Raw genomic sequence first — 21,999 nt, forward strand, 5'->3', positions numbered from 1 at the left:
TTGCGACGCTACCGACGCCCGTGGTTAAACCTGGGCAGTGGGAGTGATTCTGGCAGAGATGAAAGGCGTGTGCTATTTACAGATCAACAAGGATGCGAGATGGACTATCGGGGCTTCATGCTTTCCAAAAAAAAAACCCAGACATCGTACCATCGTGAGCAACAACACAACTCGCCACGTCGTCTTACCTCACTGATAACGGGATAAGAGTCCAGATAGACCAATGGGAGGACTCTTAGACATCACGTGAAGTCATTTTGCACACTGACAATTACGAAAATCATAGATTATTTTACGTGGCAGTCAGTCTATTATACTTCTCCCTCAGACTAACAGCGCGCTGCGAGTCAGCCCGCTGTCTGGAGGAAAAATACCTAGTGTCAGAATGGGGTAAGTTTTTGTTCTTTCCCTGTCATGTCATGAGCTTGAAACAAAACAGTATTTTATAAATCCCATTTCTGGAAGGATTTTGCCCGTAGCTTAGGTAAAAACCAATCGGATAAGCACTTATTATTCGAGTCAGCCCGCTGTGTTGAGGAAAGAGATTTGGTGTCAACATGGGGTAATATAATAAGTTTGTCATTTTCTTGCCATGTTTTAGCTTGGAAAAGACTAGGGTTCTAAGGACTCCGTTTTTGGAGGGATTTTACCCGCGGGAAAAGGATTTCTGATGCACAGATGAATTGAGAAATAAGTACAGGTTGCCTAATGATAACTTTGACTGCAGGCGAGTTCAGCAGTATGTTTCTGGCACAAAAATATTGTAAAGATATAGACAGTACAGTGAAAAAAGTTACAAAGGGCAGAGTTGCCGACGCGCCCATGGTTACATACCAACTCGCGGGCGCACGCCAGCAATCCAGTGTGTTTTTTAAATTCCAACATTTCATCACAAGACATGGTGATGGCACTCTTAAGTTTTTAAACTTATTTTATGCCGCAAAAAACATAGAAGACAAATGTAATGGCACAATATCGGTGACATGGCAGGGTTCGAACCCGGGACCTCCTGGTTCCCAGTGCGGTTGCATGTATACAGGTGAGTAATAGAATGTAGAATGTTTTATGTCGTAACTTTTTATTTGCTCACAAAAGGACAGGATATTAAAGACATTTTCGCGGAGGATCTGTGCGCCTGACTTGTTTACTTTTGTTGTTTTACTTTACGTCGGCGCGTTTTTCATGACACACAGATGAAGTGGGAAAGAACTACAGGGTGTCTTATCATAGCTTTAAGTGCAGGCGAGAGCAGCAGTGTTCCTCTGATACAAATAACATGGGAAATATTGCAAAGATATGCCATCATATGGACTGTAGAGAGTAAAAAAAAAATCGCAGAAGGCGCAGTTGCCGACGCGCTCATGTGGACTGCATTCCGGCAAACCCGCAGAACACTATTATACATTTTGTCAAAGAGGCTGCATGTATACGTACTGGTAAGTATTATCAATGTAGAATGTTTAGTGCAGATAAGATTTTATACATGCCTTGTTTGCTTATAAAGTGACGAGAAATTAAAGAGATGTTTATGTAGCATTTGCAGCGCAATTTTTTTGGCCTGGATTGTCTACTTTTGCTGTTTTGTAAAACTTTTAGATGGACAAGTTTTTGCATGTCGCGAAATTTTGTTCCGAAGAATAAACCTTGTATGATAATAGGTGATCTCAACGTCAGAAAAAAGAGGCCACATTGAATATTATGACTACAAAATATCCGGGCTTGTACATTTCATCACAGACACTTCTACATCAACTGAACAGTGGTTCCCATGCAAAATATTCCTTCCACATGAATTACATTGAGATAATTGCTAAAGATCAAGACCGGGTTTTGTTACAAACCGATTTTTGGGATGCTTATCAGCTAGCGCCATTCGCACACTGCCACACACACACACACACACACACACACACACACACACACACACACACACACACACTAACACACACACACACACACACACACACACACATACTTTTCTGACAGCAATTGACTGAAATACCATGTATGGGTGCTACTGGAATGATTCCTAGAGATCGAAGTCACTTTTTGGCTCCAAAACAGGGAGAAGGAGAGTTTTCATAGCTATGATGGACACTAGTAGAATACTAGTACTGTATTGTTTACATTTTTGGACCGCAATTCGAGTTATGTCCGGTAGGCCACGCCGGCTTAATTTTATGGATGGCATCCTCTGAAGACCCTCAAACTAGTGCGTGCGGGCGAATAAAAAAAATCCGGCCAAGAATAAATATGCTACTAAACCACAGGAATACAAAGCTGGTATTATGAATTTGCGGAAGTACATAGCAACGTATACGTCAAGCCGGCACATGCTGGCTTTTTGCGGAATTTATGAATCGGCACTGTTCGTGTGTACTGAGTTTTTGAGTCGTGGAGCTTCGGTAGCCTGGGTGCCGTCCTCCAGAGTTACCACCGGCTCCGTATCGTCGCTAACTACCATGGACTACCCAGGCCAGAGCCTCGGAGGACTTGATCTTTTTTTTGAGAACAGGTGAAAATCAATGCGCGCGCGGATGTCATCCATAAAATTAAATCGGTGTGGCCTTATTATTGAAAAGGCCGAGAACTGCCATCGCCTCAGGGCAGTTGTCCGAGTTGACCACAAAATTGCGATGGCCCGAGTCGTCCTGTTTATTCCCCTCGTATGTTACACTGGACATCCTGCAACACTGGTCAAACCTGCAGATCTTATCACCAACCAGCCAATCAGGTTCTGACAGGTCTGCGAAGGAGCCAGAACCAGTGGTGTACATCCTGTTTGTGTTTTTCCAAAATAAGCGGAGGCTACACTAGCTGGACGAATAGCTAGATTTCCCTCATGAATATCTGTGTACACGCGCCAGGAAATCCGAAGTTTCCGCGGGTTTGCACTGTTTTCCAAGGTGCAGACGTGGCGTGTCCGCTGTGGGAAACCTGTGGAAATCGTCGGAAACGAACCACTTAGATTTCCAATTCGTGTCCTACGGTAGAAGGTTTGTTATTTGTATATATTTAATGAACATTGCTACGCTGGCTGCTGACCGGTGGTCGTGGAATGGACGTACGTGTGATCGACTGGTCTACAGGCGACCGATTATGATGGTGAAGGTACATTTTGGTTACAGTACGCGCTACAATCGCAATGTTATGCGACATGAATGTACAAAATCGGTGGCGATCGGTGGGGATTAACTATACTAGAAATCGGCAGATGTCCCATATATACTCCCCAAAACCTGCTCCAATTCAGGGTTTTTTCCACAGTATCGTTAGGGGGGATCCGCAGCTGCTCACCCGTATTTAAAATACCATGTTGTTTTTTTCCCACAAACATGGAAAATGTACGTTACGATTACAAGAATGTATGATCACGAATTACGTTTGACCACTTTCTAAGTTATTTTGGCGACGCCTCAGGGGCGAGCCTAATGGTATAGTAGTATTGTGTGCAGTCTGCACGAACGTGTCCACAGCTGAATGCTAGTTTGTATGAACGTGTCCCTGGGAATGGCACACACAGGACGGTTTGTTAGAAAGTCCAAGTGGTACGCTGAAACGTAAGTGCTCATGAATATTTATGCAGGGCAGGAATTTTTTTTTTAGTCCAAGGGTCCACAGGAATATTTCCTACAGGGGAGGGGCTACCCTTTATTCGCCATGCGCAGAAAAGGCACTCTTTACGATATATTTTTGGACTTATCTTTTTAAATATTCTCTCTATTTTTTTTCTGGGCAAATTTTGCTCAGAAAGGCCCAGTTTTCTGGTAAGGAGGACAGAAGAATGTATATTTTCAAATCTGAGTGGGACCGTTGGCATGGTTTGACCTGTTATTGACTTCTAAAAACTTTTTCACTGGGTGGACTGGCCCACTTTTGACAGGGGGTTAAATCCTGGTATCATTTCAATATTTGAGCTGTGGCTCATTAAAACGCCCGAGTCGAACTTCCACTATTTGTACCGAAAGAAACCTGACAAATCCAGCTTTGCAGAGGGGGTAAAGACTTGAGGTTTGAAATGAAGGTAAAGATATTCTAACCTGCTTGTTTCTCAGCATAGAATTCCAATGGAATGTCCATTTACTAGTCCCAATCCTACTGATCAGGAATTTTACATATATACCTACGTGATTCACTGTCCTTTCCCCCAATGAGATCGTATGATCAAATCCCCGTTTAATTATTCATATGCTAAGCTAAAGTCCTTGTTACGTGGTGCATAGGGCGGTGCCCATCTCCATTTCAGTAGTCCTTGGGCCACACAATCGTGCAATCACATCGGGGGGATAGTCCGCTGGTATAGTGTGTGCTTAACTCCCATACTCTTTCCTAAATACCGAGTGCTAAGCAGAGAAGGGAGTTTGTACCATTTTACAAGTCTTTGGTATGACTCGGCTGGGGATCGAACCCACGACCTACCGAATGGAAGGCGAGCACTCTACCCACTTGGCCATTGAAACGGTGACGTGGTATAAAACCATTTAAACAGAAACACAGACAGACAAACACACAGACTCACAGACAGACCCAAAACGATACCTCCATTTTCCATGAAGGTTTTGGGGGAATATCTTTAGTCTTTCCCCTTTCTACTTTCAGGTTCCTGTACGGTGTGTTTCTACTCGAGCTCCTTTTGATATGCGCCGTTTTTCAGGACTCGGACGCAGGTAAGAAAAGTAACTAGAAAGGTAACATTTGCAAAGCAAATGCATGATGTTTACCTTCGCATATGGTTTGCTCTTCCTACTCAAATACATGTACATTCATATATATGGTCAGACAGGAGTCCACATTCCTCCTATAACATTATGTAACCCAACACCAGTTACCATGGTGACAGACATCAACAAATCAGACCATTGGCCAGGTCAGAGGTTAGTGTTTGGAACTGAAGAATGACTTGACCATTATGGGGGTAAACCATTATGTAGGGGGAGTGGTCTCTTTTTGCTAACATTTGTAGCATATTTTCTTGTTGAATAGGAATGTTTACAGTCTTGGCATCAACTAATTCATTCAGCAATGCATAACAAAATAAAGACCATGTCAATACAAGTGAATTTTGAGCGGAAGGAAAACATTTTTCGCAACACCCCACCGTAAGTTAATTTCTTTCTTGTAACATCCAAATGAAATGACTTTAAATGGAAGACTCGCTCTATTCTAATGGCCCCAGATGATCCCAAATAGAATACACATTCTGTTCCAATGTTCCTGTGAACTCATATGAACTCTGCTGAAACAGGTGAAACAATCACACCCTATTTCAACAAGTTTCCAAAATCTATTTTTGAGATGAAACACAAACAAAATGTGATGTCTGAAATTTTCAGCAAGCGTTGTTATCATCATGCGTTCGTTACATACTTCGAGGAGCTTTGGAATCTAATATTTCTGTCTACAATAAGTGTGGGAATTGTGTCTTTCCAATGTTGTTTTCTAACAGTGCTGGCGGGTTGTGCTTCCTTACAGCTGGCTGTGCTACTGTCCCACCAAGTCCACCCAACACCCACCGTACTGGCTGTACAGCCCCTTACAGTGATGGTGAAAAATGTAAATACGTCTGTATCGCGGGGTACTCTGAAGTCAGCGGAGACAAGAAGCTGGTCTGTCGTGGTGGAGTCTGGGTCGGGGACCCCCTGGTCTGTAAAGGTACGACACTGTCCTACCATTTCTTCACTCTCTATCTTCACGCCTCTAATCGTGTAGTGCCATACGGATGTGAAATCTTCTCTTGAAGAGGCTTTGTATTTTGAGACCGTCTGGAATCCTTAGACTATTATTGTTAGATTGTACAAAATCAGAATCTGTCCCAAATTTTCCCTTAAGCCAAGACTTGCTCACACAGTGTGACCATATTGCATTATAACCTAGGCCTGTGCATCATGCACAGTGTTGTTCAATCCCTGACTGCTATTTATCGATGTTCCTCTGTTTCTTATTTACACATGCTCTATCGAGCATGGAACGCATAGTTCTAATCACTTCTTAAGTATGCAAATTAGCTACCAATTTGCAAAACAATCATTAGATCACTACAGCTACATACCAAACCTTTGTAATTGTAATCCTTAATAGGGGAATGTATGAGGTTTTTTTATAGAATGCGTTAAACTTTGAAAAAATGTGTCTTTTCTGTCACTTTTAGAGAATTGCGATCCGCCTATGGACCCAGATAACACCATACGAAAGGGCTGTGGCGACCCCTACAAACATGGGGAGGTGTGTAAGTACAAGTGTAAAGGAGGGTACGCTAGAGCCGAGGGCGACCACATTCTTACCTGCGACAATGGAGTCTGGATTGGGAACCCCCTGGTCTGTGAAAGTAAGTATGTCACAGTACCTACTATTTCCTCGCAGTTGTATACTCCTGGATATTTGAAGTGCATTGTCGAAACCCCCACTACATTCTTAAATATCTTTGCCCATTCTTGTCATACTTCAATTTTTCCCGGTGAATTGAAATTGAAGAATAATAACTGCAGTATGATTGCATTCTGATAATTTCCACAGCATTCCAACAGCATTCTTACGCATTCCAGGGAGAACATAAGTGGGTCCTAATTTTTGGAATGAACCCAAAGTGTTCATAATGCACTTCGAATAGCTATGAATCTACAACAACTTCTTCATTCTGGTGACAGTTTGCGGCAAACTGTACTCTCTGGGGTACCAACTCTGATCTCCTGGCATTTTATCTCTCTCTATTTGGCAAATTTCTGCTCTTTCCAATCGTAGCTAGAGTTTTCCCAATCTGACGCGATTTTTCTAATTGTCCATTCCGCCTGCTTCTGCTTAGATCTTGCTGATCATGCCAAAATAAGTTTTAAGGGTGTATAAGAAACTTGCAGGTTGTATATTCAAGTATAAGGGTTGAACCTTGAAAATACGTATTTGTAATGCCCTTTTTTTCATCACTGCCAGAAAATTGTGGGAAGCCACCATCGCCACCAGGCACCAAGCGAGAAGATTGTACCTATCCCATCGAGCATGATGAAGTGTGCACCTACGAATGCAAAGACGGGTACACCGAAGTCGGCGGTGACGACAGGCTGACCTGCGACAGTGGAGTCTGGTTCGGGGCACCCCTGGTCTGTAAAGGTACGTGTCACATTGTCTACCATTTCCTTAATCTTCAAGCAGATTCTGGGGTGACCAAAGACAATATCAAATTGGCCAGACAGTGTCCATGGACCCTCTCCGGCCAATGGATACTGTCTGGCCAGTTTGATACTATCTTTGGCCACCCTAGGATCTGCTTGGAGATTACCATTTCCTTGCTGCTCATTTATTCAATGTATGTGAAATCCCAGTAAAACTACTCTCCAAGCAGATCATACGATGGCAAGGCAGTATCCATTGGCCAGAGGAGTGCCACCTAGGTGGCTAATGGACACTCCTCTGGCCAATGGACACTGCCTTGCCATCGTATGATCTGCTTGGAGCTTAAGTCAAACATGCTGTAGAATTTTTTACCAAAACAAACATGGATATTACCATATGTTTAACTTTGAAAGTATGGCATGTTCTTTTCTATCACCGACAGAGAATTGCAAAAAGCCACCAAACCCAGACGGCACCGTTCGAACCGGTTGTGACGCCCCCTACACACATGGGGAGGTGTGTGACTACCTATGCGAATTCGGGTACATAAAAACCGGCGGCGACGACAGTCTGACCTGCAATGATGGAGACTGGATAGGGGAGAAACTGGCCTGTACAAAACGTATGTCACGGTGTCTACTATTCCCTATCCTGGCGGTTTTCACGCCAACATTCATGACATGTTTGTGAAAAAAACACTGAAAGTCAGGCTTTCTCTTTTAGAACCATCACTGAATTGGGAATTAGATTGCTAGAGCATTGTTGAAATTGCAATCTGTCCTGCATTGTGAATAGTTGCAGTCCCAGGGTGTGAAATATTGTTATAATTTCTTGTTAGAGGCACGATAACTTATTCAGTCACTGATCCATGAGCAAAGTATCAACCTTAAAGAGAAATCAAGGTTTCTAGTCAGATGTGGTGTCAAATTAAGAAAAATAATTAAGAACATGAGCATGAATAGTTGTTTGATATGTCAACAAACACAAAATTCATACTTCGTATTTCTTTTGTCTGAAACTTGAAAGTTGTGTCTTCCTTACAGCTGGCTGTGGTGTTTCCCCACCAAGTCCACACAACACCCTCCGTACTGACTGTACAGCACCTTACAGAGATGGTGAAAAATGTAAATACGAATGCGCCGATGGGTACACTGAAGTCAGCGGCGACAGCAAGCTCATCTGCAAAGACCAAGTCTGGGTCGGGGACCCCCTGGTCTGCCAAAGTGAGTATGGCACGATGGCTACCATAATAAGAAACCTTTGTAACATGTCATCCTTATTAAAGAGGAAGGTTGGACTATAAAACCACCCAATAAATTCGGGTACTGTAAACTCTCACAGCTCATTCTGCAACTGGCAGCCGTGGTGAACACATGGGGAGAGCTAGGCTGAGATAGTATACCAAGTACACCTCTTCAACATTATGTGGAGACATGGATATGTACATGAAAAGTACATATAGTATTTTACTAAACAACAAGAATATAGACTAATAACTACACAGGCATGTACTATGCCAATCCTGGTAAACTGGGACTTCATCTATTCAGCATTTCAGACTTGGATTCTAATATATAATGCAAGAAGCCGCCAAATGTGTTTCTACATGTTTCTACATTGTATATTTGTTAACATAGAACTATCATATCAATAGAAATCTAGTTTGGCTGTGGATAAGACGTGCAATTTGTGATTACAGATATAAGTTTTTGAAACAAACATTGAAGCTTGACAGAGGCTCATCTCTGCTGGAATAGTTCAAATTGGAAACTGTAGGCCCTTATCGTGTATAACGACTGCCAAGTAAATGTTACATGGATTGTGTTTAGGTTTGCTGCAACTGTCTGTCTCATTCCTTGTATGGCAATGTTTTGTTGAAAAACTAGTGAAGATAAAATACAACATTTTTCAAAACTTCAAACGTCAGTTAATATGCAAATCACTGTCTGTCGTCTGCTCCCATTGTTTCCACTGGCAGTCGGGTTCAGACACCCCGTGGCTTATAATCCATTTATGATGTTGGGAGGATGTGCGGGGTCAATTTAGCTACTAGATCCTCACAGGGGATATTTTCTTTATTGGTGGAGGACCCTGAGTCCTCCAAATTCCTCTTTAAGAGCCAACATCATTTGGAGGGTGCATGAGGTTGTAAGCTTGCTTTGTCTAGAATGCCTTGAACTTTGAATCTTTCGTAAACTATGTTCTTTTCTGTCACTTCTAGAAAACTGTGAGGCACCTGTGAACCCAGATCACACCGAACGAAAGGATGTATGAGGTTGTACACTTGCTTTATCTAGAATGCCCTGACCTTTAATAACTGCGTCTTTCACGTGGTCTCAAATTTCTGTCACTTCTAGAGAACTGCGAGCCACCTGTGAGCCCAGATCACACCGAACGAAAGGGCTGTGGCGACCCCTACAGGCCTGGGGAGGTGTGTACGTACAAGTGCCAGAAAGGCTTCGATGAAGCTGGAGGCGACCGCAAGCTAACCTGCGACAATGGAGTCTGGCTCGGGGTCCCCCTGGTCTGTAAAGGTAAGTAATTCGAATTTGTCCCAAGACTTGCTCACGCAGTATTATTGATTTTTTCCTGTTAGATGTATCATGCACAATGCCTTCTTGGTTCATGATTTGTTATACTTCAAGTGGCACCTGGTATCGACCTAAGAACAAATGAACATGCCATTAGTGTGACACTTCAATTGATAACGTAAACTAAAACCACATTTTAATGTGTTCTGTTTAAAGGTTGTTGACCATTGGAAATTGTATGTTTGGAATGTTCTTTTTTTCTATCACTGCCAGAAAACTGTGACAACCCACCAATGCCACCCTGCTCGAACCGAAAAGACTGTAGCAATCCCTACGGGCATGATGAGGTGTGCACCTACGAATGCAAAGACGGGTACACTAAAGTCGGCGGTGACGACACGCTGACCTGCCATGATGGGGTTTGGTCCGGGAATCCACTGGTCTGTAAAGGTACGTATCTCATGGTACCTACCATTTTCTTAATCTCCAAGAAGATCCTAGGGTGGCCAAAGACAGTATCAAATTGGCCAGGTAGTATCCATTCGCCAGACAGGGCCCATACCCCTTAACCCCTTTCTGGTGATTGGATACTGTTTGGCCAATTTGATACTGTCTTTTGCCACCCTAGGATCTGCTTGGAGATTACCATTTCCTGGCTGAAATTCCAATCAAACCTGGTATACAATTTTTAACAAAATGGACATGAATATGACTATGACTGGTCGATTGAAAGCTAAGACCAAATTCCTATGATTGCTTTTTTGTCAAAAATGTGTTTAGCATTTGAAAACATTCAATGTTTTTTTCTATCACTACCAGAGGATTGTGATGAAGCGCCAACGCCAGACAACACCATTGTAAACGGCTGTGATGACCCCTACACACATGGGGAGGTGTGTAACTACCAATGCGAAATCGGGTACATGAAAACCGGCGGCGACAACAGTCTGATCTGCATTGATGGAAACTGGGACGGGGACACCCTGGTCTGTATAAAACGTACGTCTCAGTTTCTAATGTTCTCTATCCTGACGGTTTGCACGCTAACATCCATGCCTTGTTTGGGAAGTAACCATCACAAGAGGCGTTCTTCCTCTCAACTGTAGGGAAGTAGATTGCTGCAATAGCTTGTTAAAATAGCAATCTGTTCCAAGTTGTCAGGACTTCCTCAGGCAGTGTGAAATATTGTTGTAATGTCTTGTTAGATGCACAATAACTTATTCAGTCACTGCTCCAAGAACTGCTTAAGTGCAAAATACGTACCTTGAAGAAACATGATGCTTTCCAGTCAAATCTGGTGTCAAATTAAGAACTAATCAAGAACATGAGCACGACTCGTTGCTTGTCAACTAAAAACAAAATTTCTACTTCTTATTTCTTCTGTCTGAAAGTTTTGTCTTATCAATGTTGTTTTCTAACAGCGGGGTGTGCTGTTTCCCCACCAATGCCACCCAACACCCTCCGTACTGACTGTACAGCACCTTACAGCGATGGTGAAAAATGTAAATACGTATGCATCGCGGGGTACTCTGAAGTCAGCGGCGACAGCAAGCTCACCTGCAGTGGTGAAGTCTGGGTCGGGGATCCCCTGGTCTGCCAAAGTGAGTATGAAACGGTGGCTACCATATAACATGTCATCCTTAAAAGTCAACATCATTTGGCGGGTGTATGAGGTTGTACGCTTGCTTTATCTAGACTGACTTGAACTAATGTTCTTTTCCATGTCTGACTGAATTGCGAGCCATCTATGGACCCAGATCGCACTGAACGAAAGGGTGTATGAGGCTGTACACTTGCTCTATCTGAAATGCCGTAAAGTTTCAAAACTGTGTCTTTCGTATGTTCTTTTCTGTCACTTCTAGAGAACTGCGATCCACCTGTGAGCCCAGATCACACCGAACGAAAGGGCTGTGGCGACCCCTACAAACATGGGGAGGTGTGTACGTACAAGTGCCAGAAAGGCTTCGCTGAAGGTGGAGGAGACCGCGAACTGACCTGCGACAATGGAGTCTGGGTCGGGGTCCCCCTGGTCTGTAGAGGTAAGTATGTCACATTGCCTACCACTTTCTCTGTCTGTTTTCACTTTGCCATGTGCACTATGTGAAATCTAATATGGAAGAGGACCCCCAGTTGGTCTGTAAACGTAAGCAATTTGAATTTGTCCCAAGACTTGCTCACGCAGTATTATTGCTTTTTCTACTCTCCAATCATATTCTTCGACGTTCAACAACTTTTAGTCAAGAAAAAAATTGGTCTTAGTTTACAGTATCAGCTGAAGTGTCATACTAATGGCAAGTCAATACCAGGTTCAACGGGAAATCGACGGATTATTAAGTAAATCATGGATCAGGAATTGACGAAGGCACTGCGCATGATGCACCTAACAGGAAAAAGGCACTCTCATATGCCCCGTTTTTCCTGTCGCTACCCCACCAACAAATGGGTTGGTGGGGGTAGCGAGAGAAAACAAAACAGGGCATGTATAGAAAGGTAACAATCTTCCCAACCAACCTCTGAATACATATTTGGAATGTCCGGATAATTTTGGATTGTTGATAGCTAAAGCTACCTAGTACTTATAAAAAAAATCACGAAAATCTGTTCACCCCTCCTTGAGTTATAATCTTTAAAAAGTCTCAGGTGAAAATGAAATTAACTCCTGCAGTTCCAAAAAAGTCGCTATGGAGCGCAATCCCACACAACTTCAAATACAACAATGCCTTTTCACTTCCAGAAAATTGTGAAAAACCACCAACGCCACCCGGCAGCAACCGAAAAGACTGCAGTAATCCCTACGGGCATGATGAGGTGTGCACCTACGAATGCAAAGACGGGTACACCGAAGTCGGCGGTGACGACAGTCTGACATGCCATAATGGGGTCTGGGTCGGGGATCCCCTGGTCTGTAAAGGTAAGTACCTCACCTTACCTAACGGTCCTCAATTTTCCACCCATGTTATGTTCATGTATGTCTCTCTCTCTCTCTCTCTCTCTCTCTCTATATATATATATATATATATATATATATATATATATAGAGAGAGAGAGAGAGAGAGGGAGAGAGTGATAGAAAGAGAGAGAGGGGGAAAGAGACATATATATATAGAGAGAGAGGGGGGGAAGACATATATTATATAATAATTGTTGAAAATATTTACTGTTCTTTTCTATCACCACCAGAGAACTGCAAAAAGGCGCCAACACCAGACGACACCGTTCGAACCGGTTGTGACGCCCCCTACACACATGGGGAGATGTGTAACTACCAATGCGAAACCGGGTACAGAAAAACCGGCGGCAACGACAGTCTGACCTGCAATGATGGAGACTGGGACGGGGAGGAATTGGTCTGTGTAAAACGTGAGTCGCAGTGTCTATTGTTCCATATCCTGGAACCACCATTCTTGCCGTGATGTGAAATAATCACTAAAAGAGGCCTCTCTCAAACAACTGTCGGGAATGATATTGCTAGACCCTTGTTGAAATAGCAATCTGTCTCAACTTGTTAAGATTTAATTTGCTCAGGCCTACTGCCTACCTGCCTATGTGCTCAGGCCAGGTACTCGCCCCTTGCTCCCCTCCGTCTGGTTTCTCCAGCCAGCTCTATCAAGGGCAATGGTCTCTGCTCAGGCAGTTTGAAGATATTGATATTGTTATTTCTTGTTAGATGCACAATGACATATTCAGCCACTGCTAAGTGCAAAATATTCTTCTTGAAGAAAAGTGATTCTTTCTGGTCAGTCAAATCTGGAGTCTAGTAAGAAATAACCAAGAACATGGATATGACTTTATTGGTATGTCAATGTTGTTTCTTAACAGCGGACTGTGTTGTTTTCCCGCCGAACCCACCCAACACCCGCCGTGCCGCCTGTCGAGCCCCTTACAGAAGTGGTGAGAAGTGCAGATACACGTGCCTCAGGGGGTACACTGAAGTCAGCGGCGACAAGTGGCTGACATGTAACAATGAAGTCTGGGCCGGGAACCCGCTGGTCTGTAAAGGTAAGTACGTCACAGTGCCTGCCGTTGTTTCCTGGCTGTCCTCACGCTTCTATTCTAGCCTGAGTGTCAGCCCTGTTAGCTTTTGCTCGCTCCCCAAGATCCGCTACCAGCAACGCCGGAAGCGAATGCTATTTCTTTCCATCTCAAGTGTGTGACATCTCGCTAGTCTGCTGGGTTGGAAGCCAAATCCGAAGTCACGGTGTTCACAGTGTCGAAATAGTGCTTTATCACTGCGGCGAGAGTAAGCTCCAGACTGGCCCTGGCCGCGAGGCCAGGAGTACTTTATTGGTCTTCATCAGAACCGGATGTGGCACACATGCTCTAGCCTCAGTTTCTATTCCCAACATTGCTACTTTATATTGAATCTCTAATCCAAGGAATTACTAAATCTAAAGGTTTTCAGTCGAACCTGGTATCGAACTTAAAAAGAAAATGAACATGAGTGTATGTCGTCGGCTGATAACATAAGATAAGACCACATTCTTGTTTGGTTGTTTGTACGACGTTTTGTTTTCTGTCCCTCTCAGAGAATTGTAATCCTCCGCCAAGGCCGTCTAACACCGATCGAGAAGGCTGTAAATCCCCCTACAAACATGGGGAGGTGTGTAACTACCGATGCGATGCAGGGTACATGAAAACCGGCGGAGACGACAGTCTGACCTGCAATGATGGAGCCTGGGACGGAAGCTCCCTGGTCTGTACTGAAAAGACAGCAACACCGACACCGACTACGGCTCAGCAACCCAGTGAGTACCTTACAATCACTGTTTTAATGCAATTGTCACCATTATGTTTGGTCATTGCAAGCTAGCTATTATGAACACTGAAACAAGGCCTAATAAAAGTAACTTTCCCACATTTTAATATCAAAAATTCTTCGGCACAAGAAAGTAACAAGGCCTAGGGTTGCCTCCAAAATCAAAGTGACAATGATGATAAAATTTCATAGCTAAATCCCTGGAAAGACTAGCCTCATACGCCACCTGATAGATGTGCAAGAGCAACCAAAGTCTTGCCTGCTTTTGTGTAGAATGTATTCATTTTCTTAAAATTGAGTAGCCTGGAATCCATCCGTGAACGCTGTGTTTTGCTGAGACATTCCAGGCTAAAAATTGAGCCCTTGGAATTTTCTTTCCTGTTACTACCAGTGGATTGTGGCCCACCGCCAATGCCAGCCAACACTATCCGAACCGGCTGTGACGACCCCTACACACAAGGGGAGGTGTGCGACTACTTATGCGAAATCGGGTACTTAAAAACCGGCGGCGACGACAGTCTGACGTGCAACGAAGGGGTCTGGGAAGGGAACCAACTGGTCTGTGAGGGTACGTATATGTCATAGTGCCTACTGTTTACTGACGGTTTTCGTCGTGTATGTGATGTCTCCTTTGGAGGCGGCTTTCAATTTCACTATAGTCGGGGATCATGATTAGATTGTTATATTATATTGAAAGTCCTTAACCAGTTTCATCCAAGTGACCACAATTTCCTATCACTTCTAGATCATTGCCCTCGACCACCAAATGTTCCCAACACCATCCTAAGCGACTGTGTCCACCCCTTCGTGCAAAATGAGATATGTATCTACGAATGCAAACCAGAGTACACTGAAGACGGCGGCGACAACCTCAAGACCTGCTATAATCGAACTTGGATTGGGGACGACCTGGACTGTAAGGGTAAGTATCCTACCTTCATGGTTGTAGTAGTACGTTGAAAAGGGGGGGGGGGGGTGTAACGGTTGATCAAAATAAATCTTGTTTCGGTCGTCGGTTGACTAAGACGAAGTTCTTCATATTTTCTTTCTAGAACATGTCTAAAATTGGGTTTGGAATAATCCTCCCATGGTCTGTAAAAGTACGTATGTCACAGTGCCTACCATTTCCTGACTGTTTTCGCGCTTCCATCCATGCCATGTTTGTGAGATATTCTCTGGAATAGGCTTCCGAAACTACATGTAGTTGTGGGGAATTCTTATTTTTTACATTGGAATCGGAATCCAAATCTGTCCCAAATTTCTTCTTTTAAAATTGCCTCTTTGGAATGTTGTTTTCTGTCCCTACCAGAGGATTGTGGTCCACCACCCAATGTAGACAACACCGATCGGAACGGCTGCTTCGCCCCCTACAACCATGATGAGGAGTGTACCTACACATGCAAACCCGGGTTCACTCCAGACGGTGGTGGTGACACGGTGACCTGTGATGATGGAGTTTGGGATTGGAATAGACTTCCCCACATGGAATGTAAAAGTACGTATATCAAAGTGCCTACCGTTTCCTGACTGTTTGCACGCTTCCATTCATGTGTGTGAAGCATTCTCTGAAAGAGAGGCTTCCTATTTCGCAACTAGTAGTCGGGAATTCTTGTTACTCCGCGAGGGAGGTATCCTTTCTGCAGGAGTATTGTGGTCAGTCGGTTTTTCGCGTTCGCAGCTAAAACCACGGTTCCCTTTGTTTATTCGGCATGTGACTTTATACGTAGTCTGCAGACATGCCCGTGATCATGCACGTATTTTTATTTTCACCGTAGCTGTTTTCGTGGACAATGTAATATTTCAGCACCCCCTATATAGGCACCCCTACTTTTAAGAGGCATATGGGACTGGCCGCAATAAAAACATTGTTTTGCATGGGGGGGGGGGGGTTCCTTCATGCAGACGCTAGGGTGGGTCGTTAATTAGAAACAGCTGTGGGTCGCCTGTTGTTTAACTATGGGAGCTGTTTTGAAATGTGTTCGTAGCTAAAAGTCATGGTTGTCTCCGTTGTATTTCTCTGGAATTTAGTGTTCCATTATTTTCGCGATGATGCACTTTTTTTCTTTTTACCGTAGCACTTTTCATTTTAAAGTAAATTTCTATTTCAGAAACACTCCTATAATGTCGTTGACATGTTCTCGTCCGGCCGATGGGCCTGTACGTTGCGATTAAACCGCCGGTCGGGCGGGTACCGTTTTAATACTTCGTCCTACTGTTCCCAATCTGCAAAATATAAAACTTCACGGAGAATTGTCGCCTATGGCTACTTGTTACTCCGTGAAGGAGGTCAGGACCTCCGGACGGAGTGTTGTGAGTAGCTGTTTTTTTTGTGTTCGCAGTCAAAACACTGGGTTCTCCTTGTGTAATCGGCACGCAATTTTATACGCTGTCTGCGGTCATGCCCGTGTTGATGCACGAATGTGTATTTTTGCCGTTGCTGCTTTCGAGGTCAAGGTAATATTGCAGATGCACCCCTACAATTGTGAGGCAAATGGGAATGCTCCAGAAAACCCCGTTGTTTGGAATAGCGGTGGGGGGGGTGGAACTTCATGCAGTCGTGCGGAGGGGTCGATAAGTGGTACCATACGTCTTCGCAGCCAAAACGCATTGTTCTGTGCGTAGTATTTCTGTGTAATTTGGCATGTGGTGTGTCATTATGTCCGCGGTGATGCACGTCTTTTTATTTTTACAATAGCTGTTTTGATACTGGAGTAAATGCTTATTTTTGAAACATCCCCGTAATGTCGTTGAGATGTTTTCGCCCGGGTATGTGACCGGTAGTAACTCGCGGTGCTGGCTGCAAATGTTGCTAATTAATATTGCTAACTGGTTTTTGGCCAGGCCAGTCGCGCTTAACTGATGTATGTATGTATGGAAGACCCATAACCGTGAGCGGTCGTAGGGGCATCATGGCAGCCAGCAGCATGTCTGGACCTGCGCCATGATGTTTCCCCTATCCGAGGGGCGTCCCTAACCGAAGCTAGGTACTCATTTACACATGAGTGAAGTGAGGAAAGTCGTGTAAAGTGCCTTTCCCAAGGGCACAAGATCGGTGCACAATGTGGGGTTCGAACCCGCGACCTCTGGGGTGTGAGCCGAACGCGCTACCGACTGCGCCACAAGACCCCACTCTTTTACTGATAAACGAGTGGCTTTACTGATAAAGGGCCATAAAGTGCAACTGTTGGCCATTATGTAACTGTTTAATGTTTGTCTGGCAACTTTTTCAGATTATTTGCTTATGATAAGTATTCCTTATTTAAGTGATATAACAGGAATGGTAAGACGCTGGGACTGTCTTTCTTACTAGTGACACTACCATGATAGTCCGATCTTTATGTGAATGCAATGATTGTGTGAGTGATTAAAATGAACTTCGAATTTGAAGCACAGTATCTTTACACGTCCTGAGAGCAGTAATGGATTTAGGTCTTTTTATGTTTTATGGTCTGCCTAATGTCTGCACAGTAGGTCTGGCGTTGACGCTTGGGGTTATTTTTGTTGCAAAATATAAAACTTCACGGAGGATTGTCACCTATGGCTTCTTGTTTTTGTTACATTGGAATCGCGGAATCCAAATCTGTCGCAAATTTTCTCTTTTAAAATTGCCTCTTTGGAATGTTGTTTTCTGCCCCTTCCAGAGAATTGTAATCCACCACCAGTGCTAGCCAACGCCATCCGAGGCGGCTGTGTCGCCCCCTACAAACATGGGGTGGTGTGTACCTACACATGCATCGCCGGGTTCAATCCAGACGGCGGCGGGAACATGGTGACCTGCGATGATGGAGTTTGGGATTGGAATAGACTTCCTCCCATGGAATGTAACGAAGGTACGTAATAATACTACTGTGTATGTAACACTAACAGTGCCTTCCGTTTCCTGACTGTTTTTCACGCCTCTGTATATCCATGCCGTGTATGCCATGACCTATTCCTAGGAAGAGGCTTCCAACTTAGATTTTAGAGTCTTAGATTTCCATACAGTGTGAAATATTTGATTATTACGTGTTAGATGTAACATGAGCATTTCGAATGTTGTCAGGACAAGGGGGAGGACCAGGAATCGGTTGCGATGAACCACCTACGCCAGGGGCCTTCGCCGAACTATTGGGCTGCGACAGATTTGGCCCCCCCTACCTAGTTGGGACCTTGTGTGACTATGAATGCAAACCAAAGAGAATTTATGCCGAGGGCTCGTACAATGTGGAGTGTGGGGCGGGTGGAATCTGGGTATTTTTTGGGCCTGGGGGCCGCCTGACATGTAGAGGTATGTATGTTACGGTGCATTCTATTTCCTGGTAGTTTTCGCGGTTTATTAAACCTTGAGGATTGTCGAGGGCCTCGTCGAAATTAAGAATGTGATTTATTAAGGATGATAATGATTACCGTTTGTAATGCCATTATAGATCCAAATGAACAGAAAAAAATATGTAGTCAGTTTCAACAAAAGACAAAACAAATGTAATTACATTTATATTTAAAAATAATAATATTTTTGCCAATGAATATTTAAGACAACGAAAAGAAACAATTTTGTGAAACAAATTTGATGTGGAATCAAGAAGTTAAACATCATTGGTGTAAACTAAGAACATGTTTTTTTCTGGTGTTGTTGTCTAGAATGAGTCTGAAAATTGTGTCTTCCCAATGTTTTTTGTCCTATCAGTGGGAAGGCGTTGTGAAGATCTACCACCAAGGCCACTTAACGCCTTGCAAGACGGCTGTGGGTGGCCTTACGAACATTGCGAGAAATGTAGCTACACATGCAGAGACGGATACACTACTGACGGCGGCCGCAACGAGGTGGAATGTGATGATGGAACATGGGTTCCGATAAATCCCCCATTAATGGAATGTAAAAGTACGTAATATGTAACAGTTTGTGTACCAATTTCTTGTTTTTGTCCAATTACATGTATGCCTTGTTCAATTCCCGGTCCATAAAATACTAAATTTGAAACTTTGTACCAACGTCTTTGGAATGTTGTTTTCTGTCACTACCAGAGGATTGTGATCCACCACCACCAGTGCTAGCCAACACCATCCGAGGCGGATGTGTCGCCCCCTACAAACATGGGGAGGTGTGTACCTACACATGCATCGCTGGGTTCTGTCCGGATCCAGACGGCGGCACCGGCAACATGGTGACCTGCGATGATGGAATTTGGGTTTGGAATAACTTTCCCATGGTCTGTAAACGTAAGTATGTAACAGTGTCTATAATTTCCTATTTTTCACGCATCTGTCTATCCATGTCATGTGTGTGTCGAAGTCTTCCCGGCCTTCCTACTTTGCAACCGTCAAATTGGTAGATTGAATTTCCCAAACTGTTCCAAATTTCCCTTACCTACGACTTCTTCAGACAGTGTAAAAGGTGCTTGGCTAAGAATTGTTAATTACTTATGGGGTTAGGCAGCATGAAGAAAATTAAAACATTGAGGTAAATATTGCCTGTTGGCTGTAACTTTATCAATGCCTGGTTCACAAAGTTCTAAATCTGAAACTTTGTTATATACATGATTCGTCGGTTGATAGTGTAAGCTGAGGCCAAATTCTTGTTTCCATCCAGAATGCGTTTAGCGTTGAAAATTGTGTCTATCGAATGTTGTTTTCTGTCACTACCAGTGGATTGTGGCCCACCACCAATGCTAGACTACGCCATCCTAGACGGCTGTGTCGCCCCCTACAAACATGGGGACAAGTGTAACTACCATTGCTTCCCTGAGTTCTGTCCGGATCCAAATGGCGGCACCGGCGACATGGTGACCTGCGATAATGGCATTTGGGTTTGGAATAATCCTCCTCCCATTGAATGTAAAAGTACGTATGTCACAGTGCCTATGATTTCCTATTTTTCACGCATCTGTCTATCCATGCCATGTGTGTGTGAATTCTTCCCGGCCCCAGGAAGATGCTTCCTATTTTGCAACCGTCACTACCATCAAATTGCTAGATTGAATTTCCCAAACTGTTTCAAATTTCCCCTTACTTACGACTTCTTCAGACAGTGTAAAAGGTGTTTGGCTAAGAATTGTTTATTACTGTACTTATGGGGTTAGGCAGCATGAAGAAAATTAAAACATTGAGGTAAATATTGCCTGTTGGCTGCAACTTTATCAATGCCTGGTTCACAAAGTTCTAAATCTGAAATTTTGTTATATACATGATTCGTCGGTTGATAGTGTAAGCTGAGGCCAAATTTTTCATCCAGAATGCGTTTAGCGTTGAAAATTGAATGTTGTTTTCTGTCACTACCAGTGGATTGTGATCCACCACCAGTGCTAGACAACACCAATATAGACTGTGTCGCCCCCTACAAACATGGGGACGAGTGTAACTACGAATGCATCGCTGGGTACTGTCCGGATCCAGACGGCGGCACCGGCAACATGGTGACCTGCGATGATGGAATTTGGGTTTGGAATAATCTTCCCCGCATGGAATGTAAAAGTACGTATGTAACAGTGCCTGCCGTTTTCTGTTTTTCCTGTTTTCCTGTCTAACCATGTCATGTGTGTGTCGAAGCCTTCCCGGCCTTCCTATTTTATATTTTTATAACAGTAAAAAATCCTCAAATTGCTACATTGAACTTCCCAAACTGTTCACAATTTTCCCTTAGCCACGACTTCTTCAGACAGTGTAAAAGATGTTTGACTAAGAATTGTTTATTACTTATGGGGTCAGGCAGCATGAGGAAAATTAAAACATTGGGTTCATATTGCCTGTTGGCTGTAACGTTATTCATTGTTCAATGCCTGGTTCACAAAGTTCTAAATCTGAAACTTTGTTGTATGTGACTTGTCGGTTGATAGTGTAGAATGAAAATTGATGAAAATTGTGTCTTTTGTGGAATGTTTTTTTCTGTCACTGCCAGAGGATTGTGATCCACCGCCAAATATAGACGACACCATCAGAGACTGTGTCGCCCCCTACAAACATGGAGACGTGTGTAACTACGAATGCAAAAACGGGTTCTGTCCGGATCCATACGGCGGCACCGGCGACATGGCGACCTGCAATGATGGAAATTGGGATTGGAATAATCTTCCCCCCATGGAATGTAAAAGTACGTATGTAAAAATTCATGATTCCATTCCTGCCGTCCTTTGTCTCACCCTAATGTATCAAACTCTCTCTGTCACAGTGCAGAGCCAGATTAAGACCAAAAATGGAATGTTGCTGCCACATCTGGGTTGGAGCTGCCCAGAGCTCCCTTAGCAGTCTCGTCAAAATTAAAAAAGTTTACGAAATCTTGTTGGGAGTGTTTCGCCACTAAGCTTCCATGGAAGAAAATCGTTGTTACTTTCTTCTCCCATACGACATCTCTCAGGAGAACAATCAACACTCAAAGCTTCTTTGAATTTCCTAAACTGTCAGGAATCATTGAAATATTAAGAACATGACACTGACATATGTCTGCTTATGGCATATACTTCTCTATCAGCTGGCTATGGGATAAGGCAGCGGGGAAGAAAGTTAGCTGTAACATGACCAATGCTTTAATTTCTTCAATGCCTTGTGCAAAAGACTATTCTTGATCTTTGAACAACTAAATCCGTTAATAGTGGCAAATTCTTGTCTGTTTTCTATCTACAATGTATTCGATAA

General features: G+C 43.5%; 1 protein-coding gene across 1 annotated transcript; it reads left to right on the forward strand.

Moving 5' to 3' along the window:
- Nucleotides 1-385: 385 nt before the first annotated feature.
- Nucleotides 386-20,676, forward strand: LOC109484293 (complement factor H-like). Its single transcript, XM_019787551.1, has 17 exons — nt 386-390; nt 4,600-4,667; nt 5,473-5,652; nt 6,149-6,325; nt 6,925-7,101; nt 8,148-8,327; nt 11,498-11,674; nt 12,370-12,546; nt 12,816-12,995; nt 13,455-13,634; nt 14,162-14,380; nt 14,783-14,959; nt 15,137-15,313; nt 15,701-15,886; nt 18,033-18,221; nt 20,017-20,177; nt 20,650-20,676. The coding sequence occupies exons 1-17, from the start codon at nt 386-388 to the stop codon at nt 20,674-20,676; spliced, it is 2,637 nt and encodes an 878-aa protein (XP_019643110.1).
- The last annotated feature ends 1,323 nt before the right edge of the window (nt 20,677-21,999 follow it).

Source organism: Branchiostoma belcheri, unplaced genomic scaffold (genome assembly GCF_001625305.1).
Source record: "Branchiostoma belcheri isolate BF01 breed outbred unplaced genomic scaffold, Haploidv18h27 scaffold7, whole genome shotgun sequence".
Classification (NCBI taxonomy): Eukaryota; Metazoa; Chordata; class Leptocardii; order Amphioxiformes; family Branchiostomatidae; genus Branchiostoma; species Branchiostoma belcheri.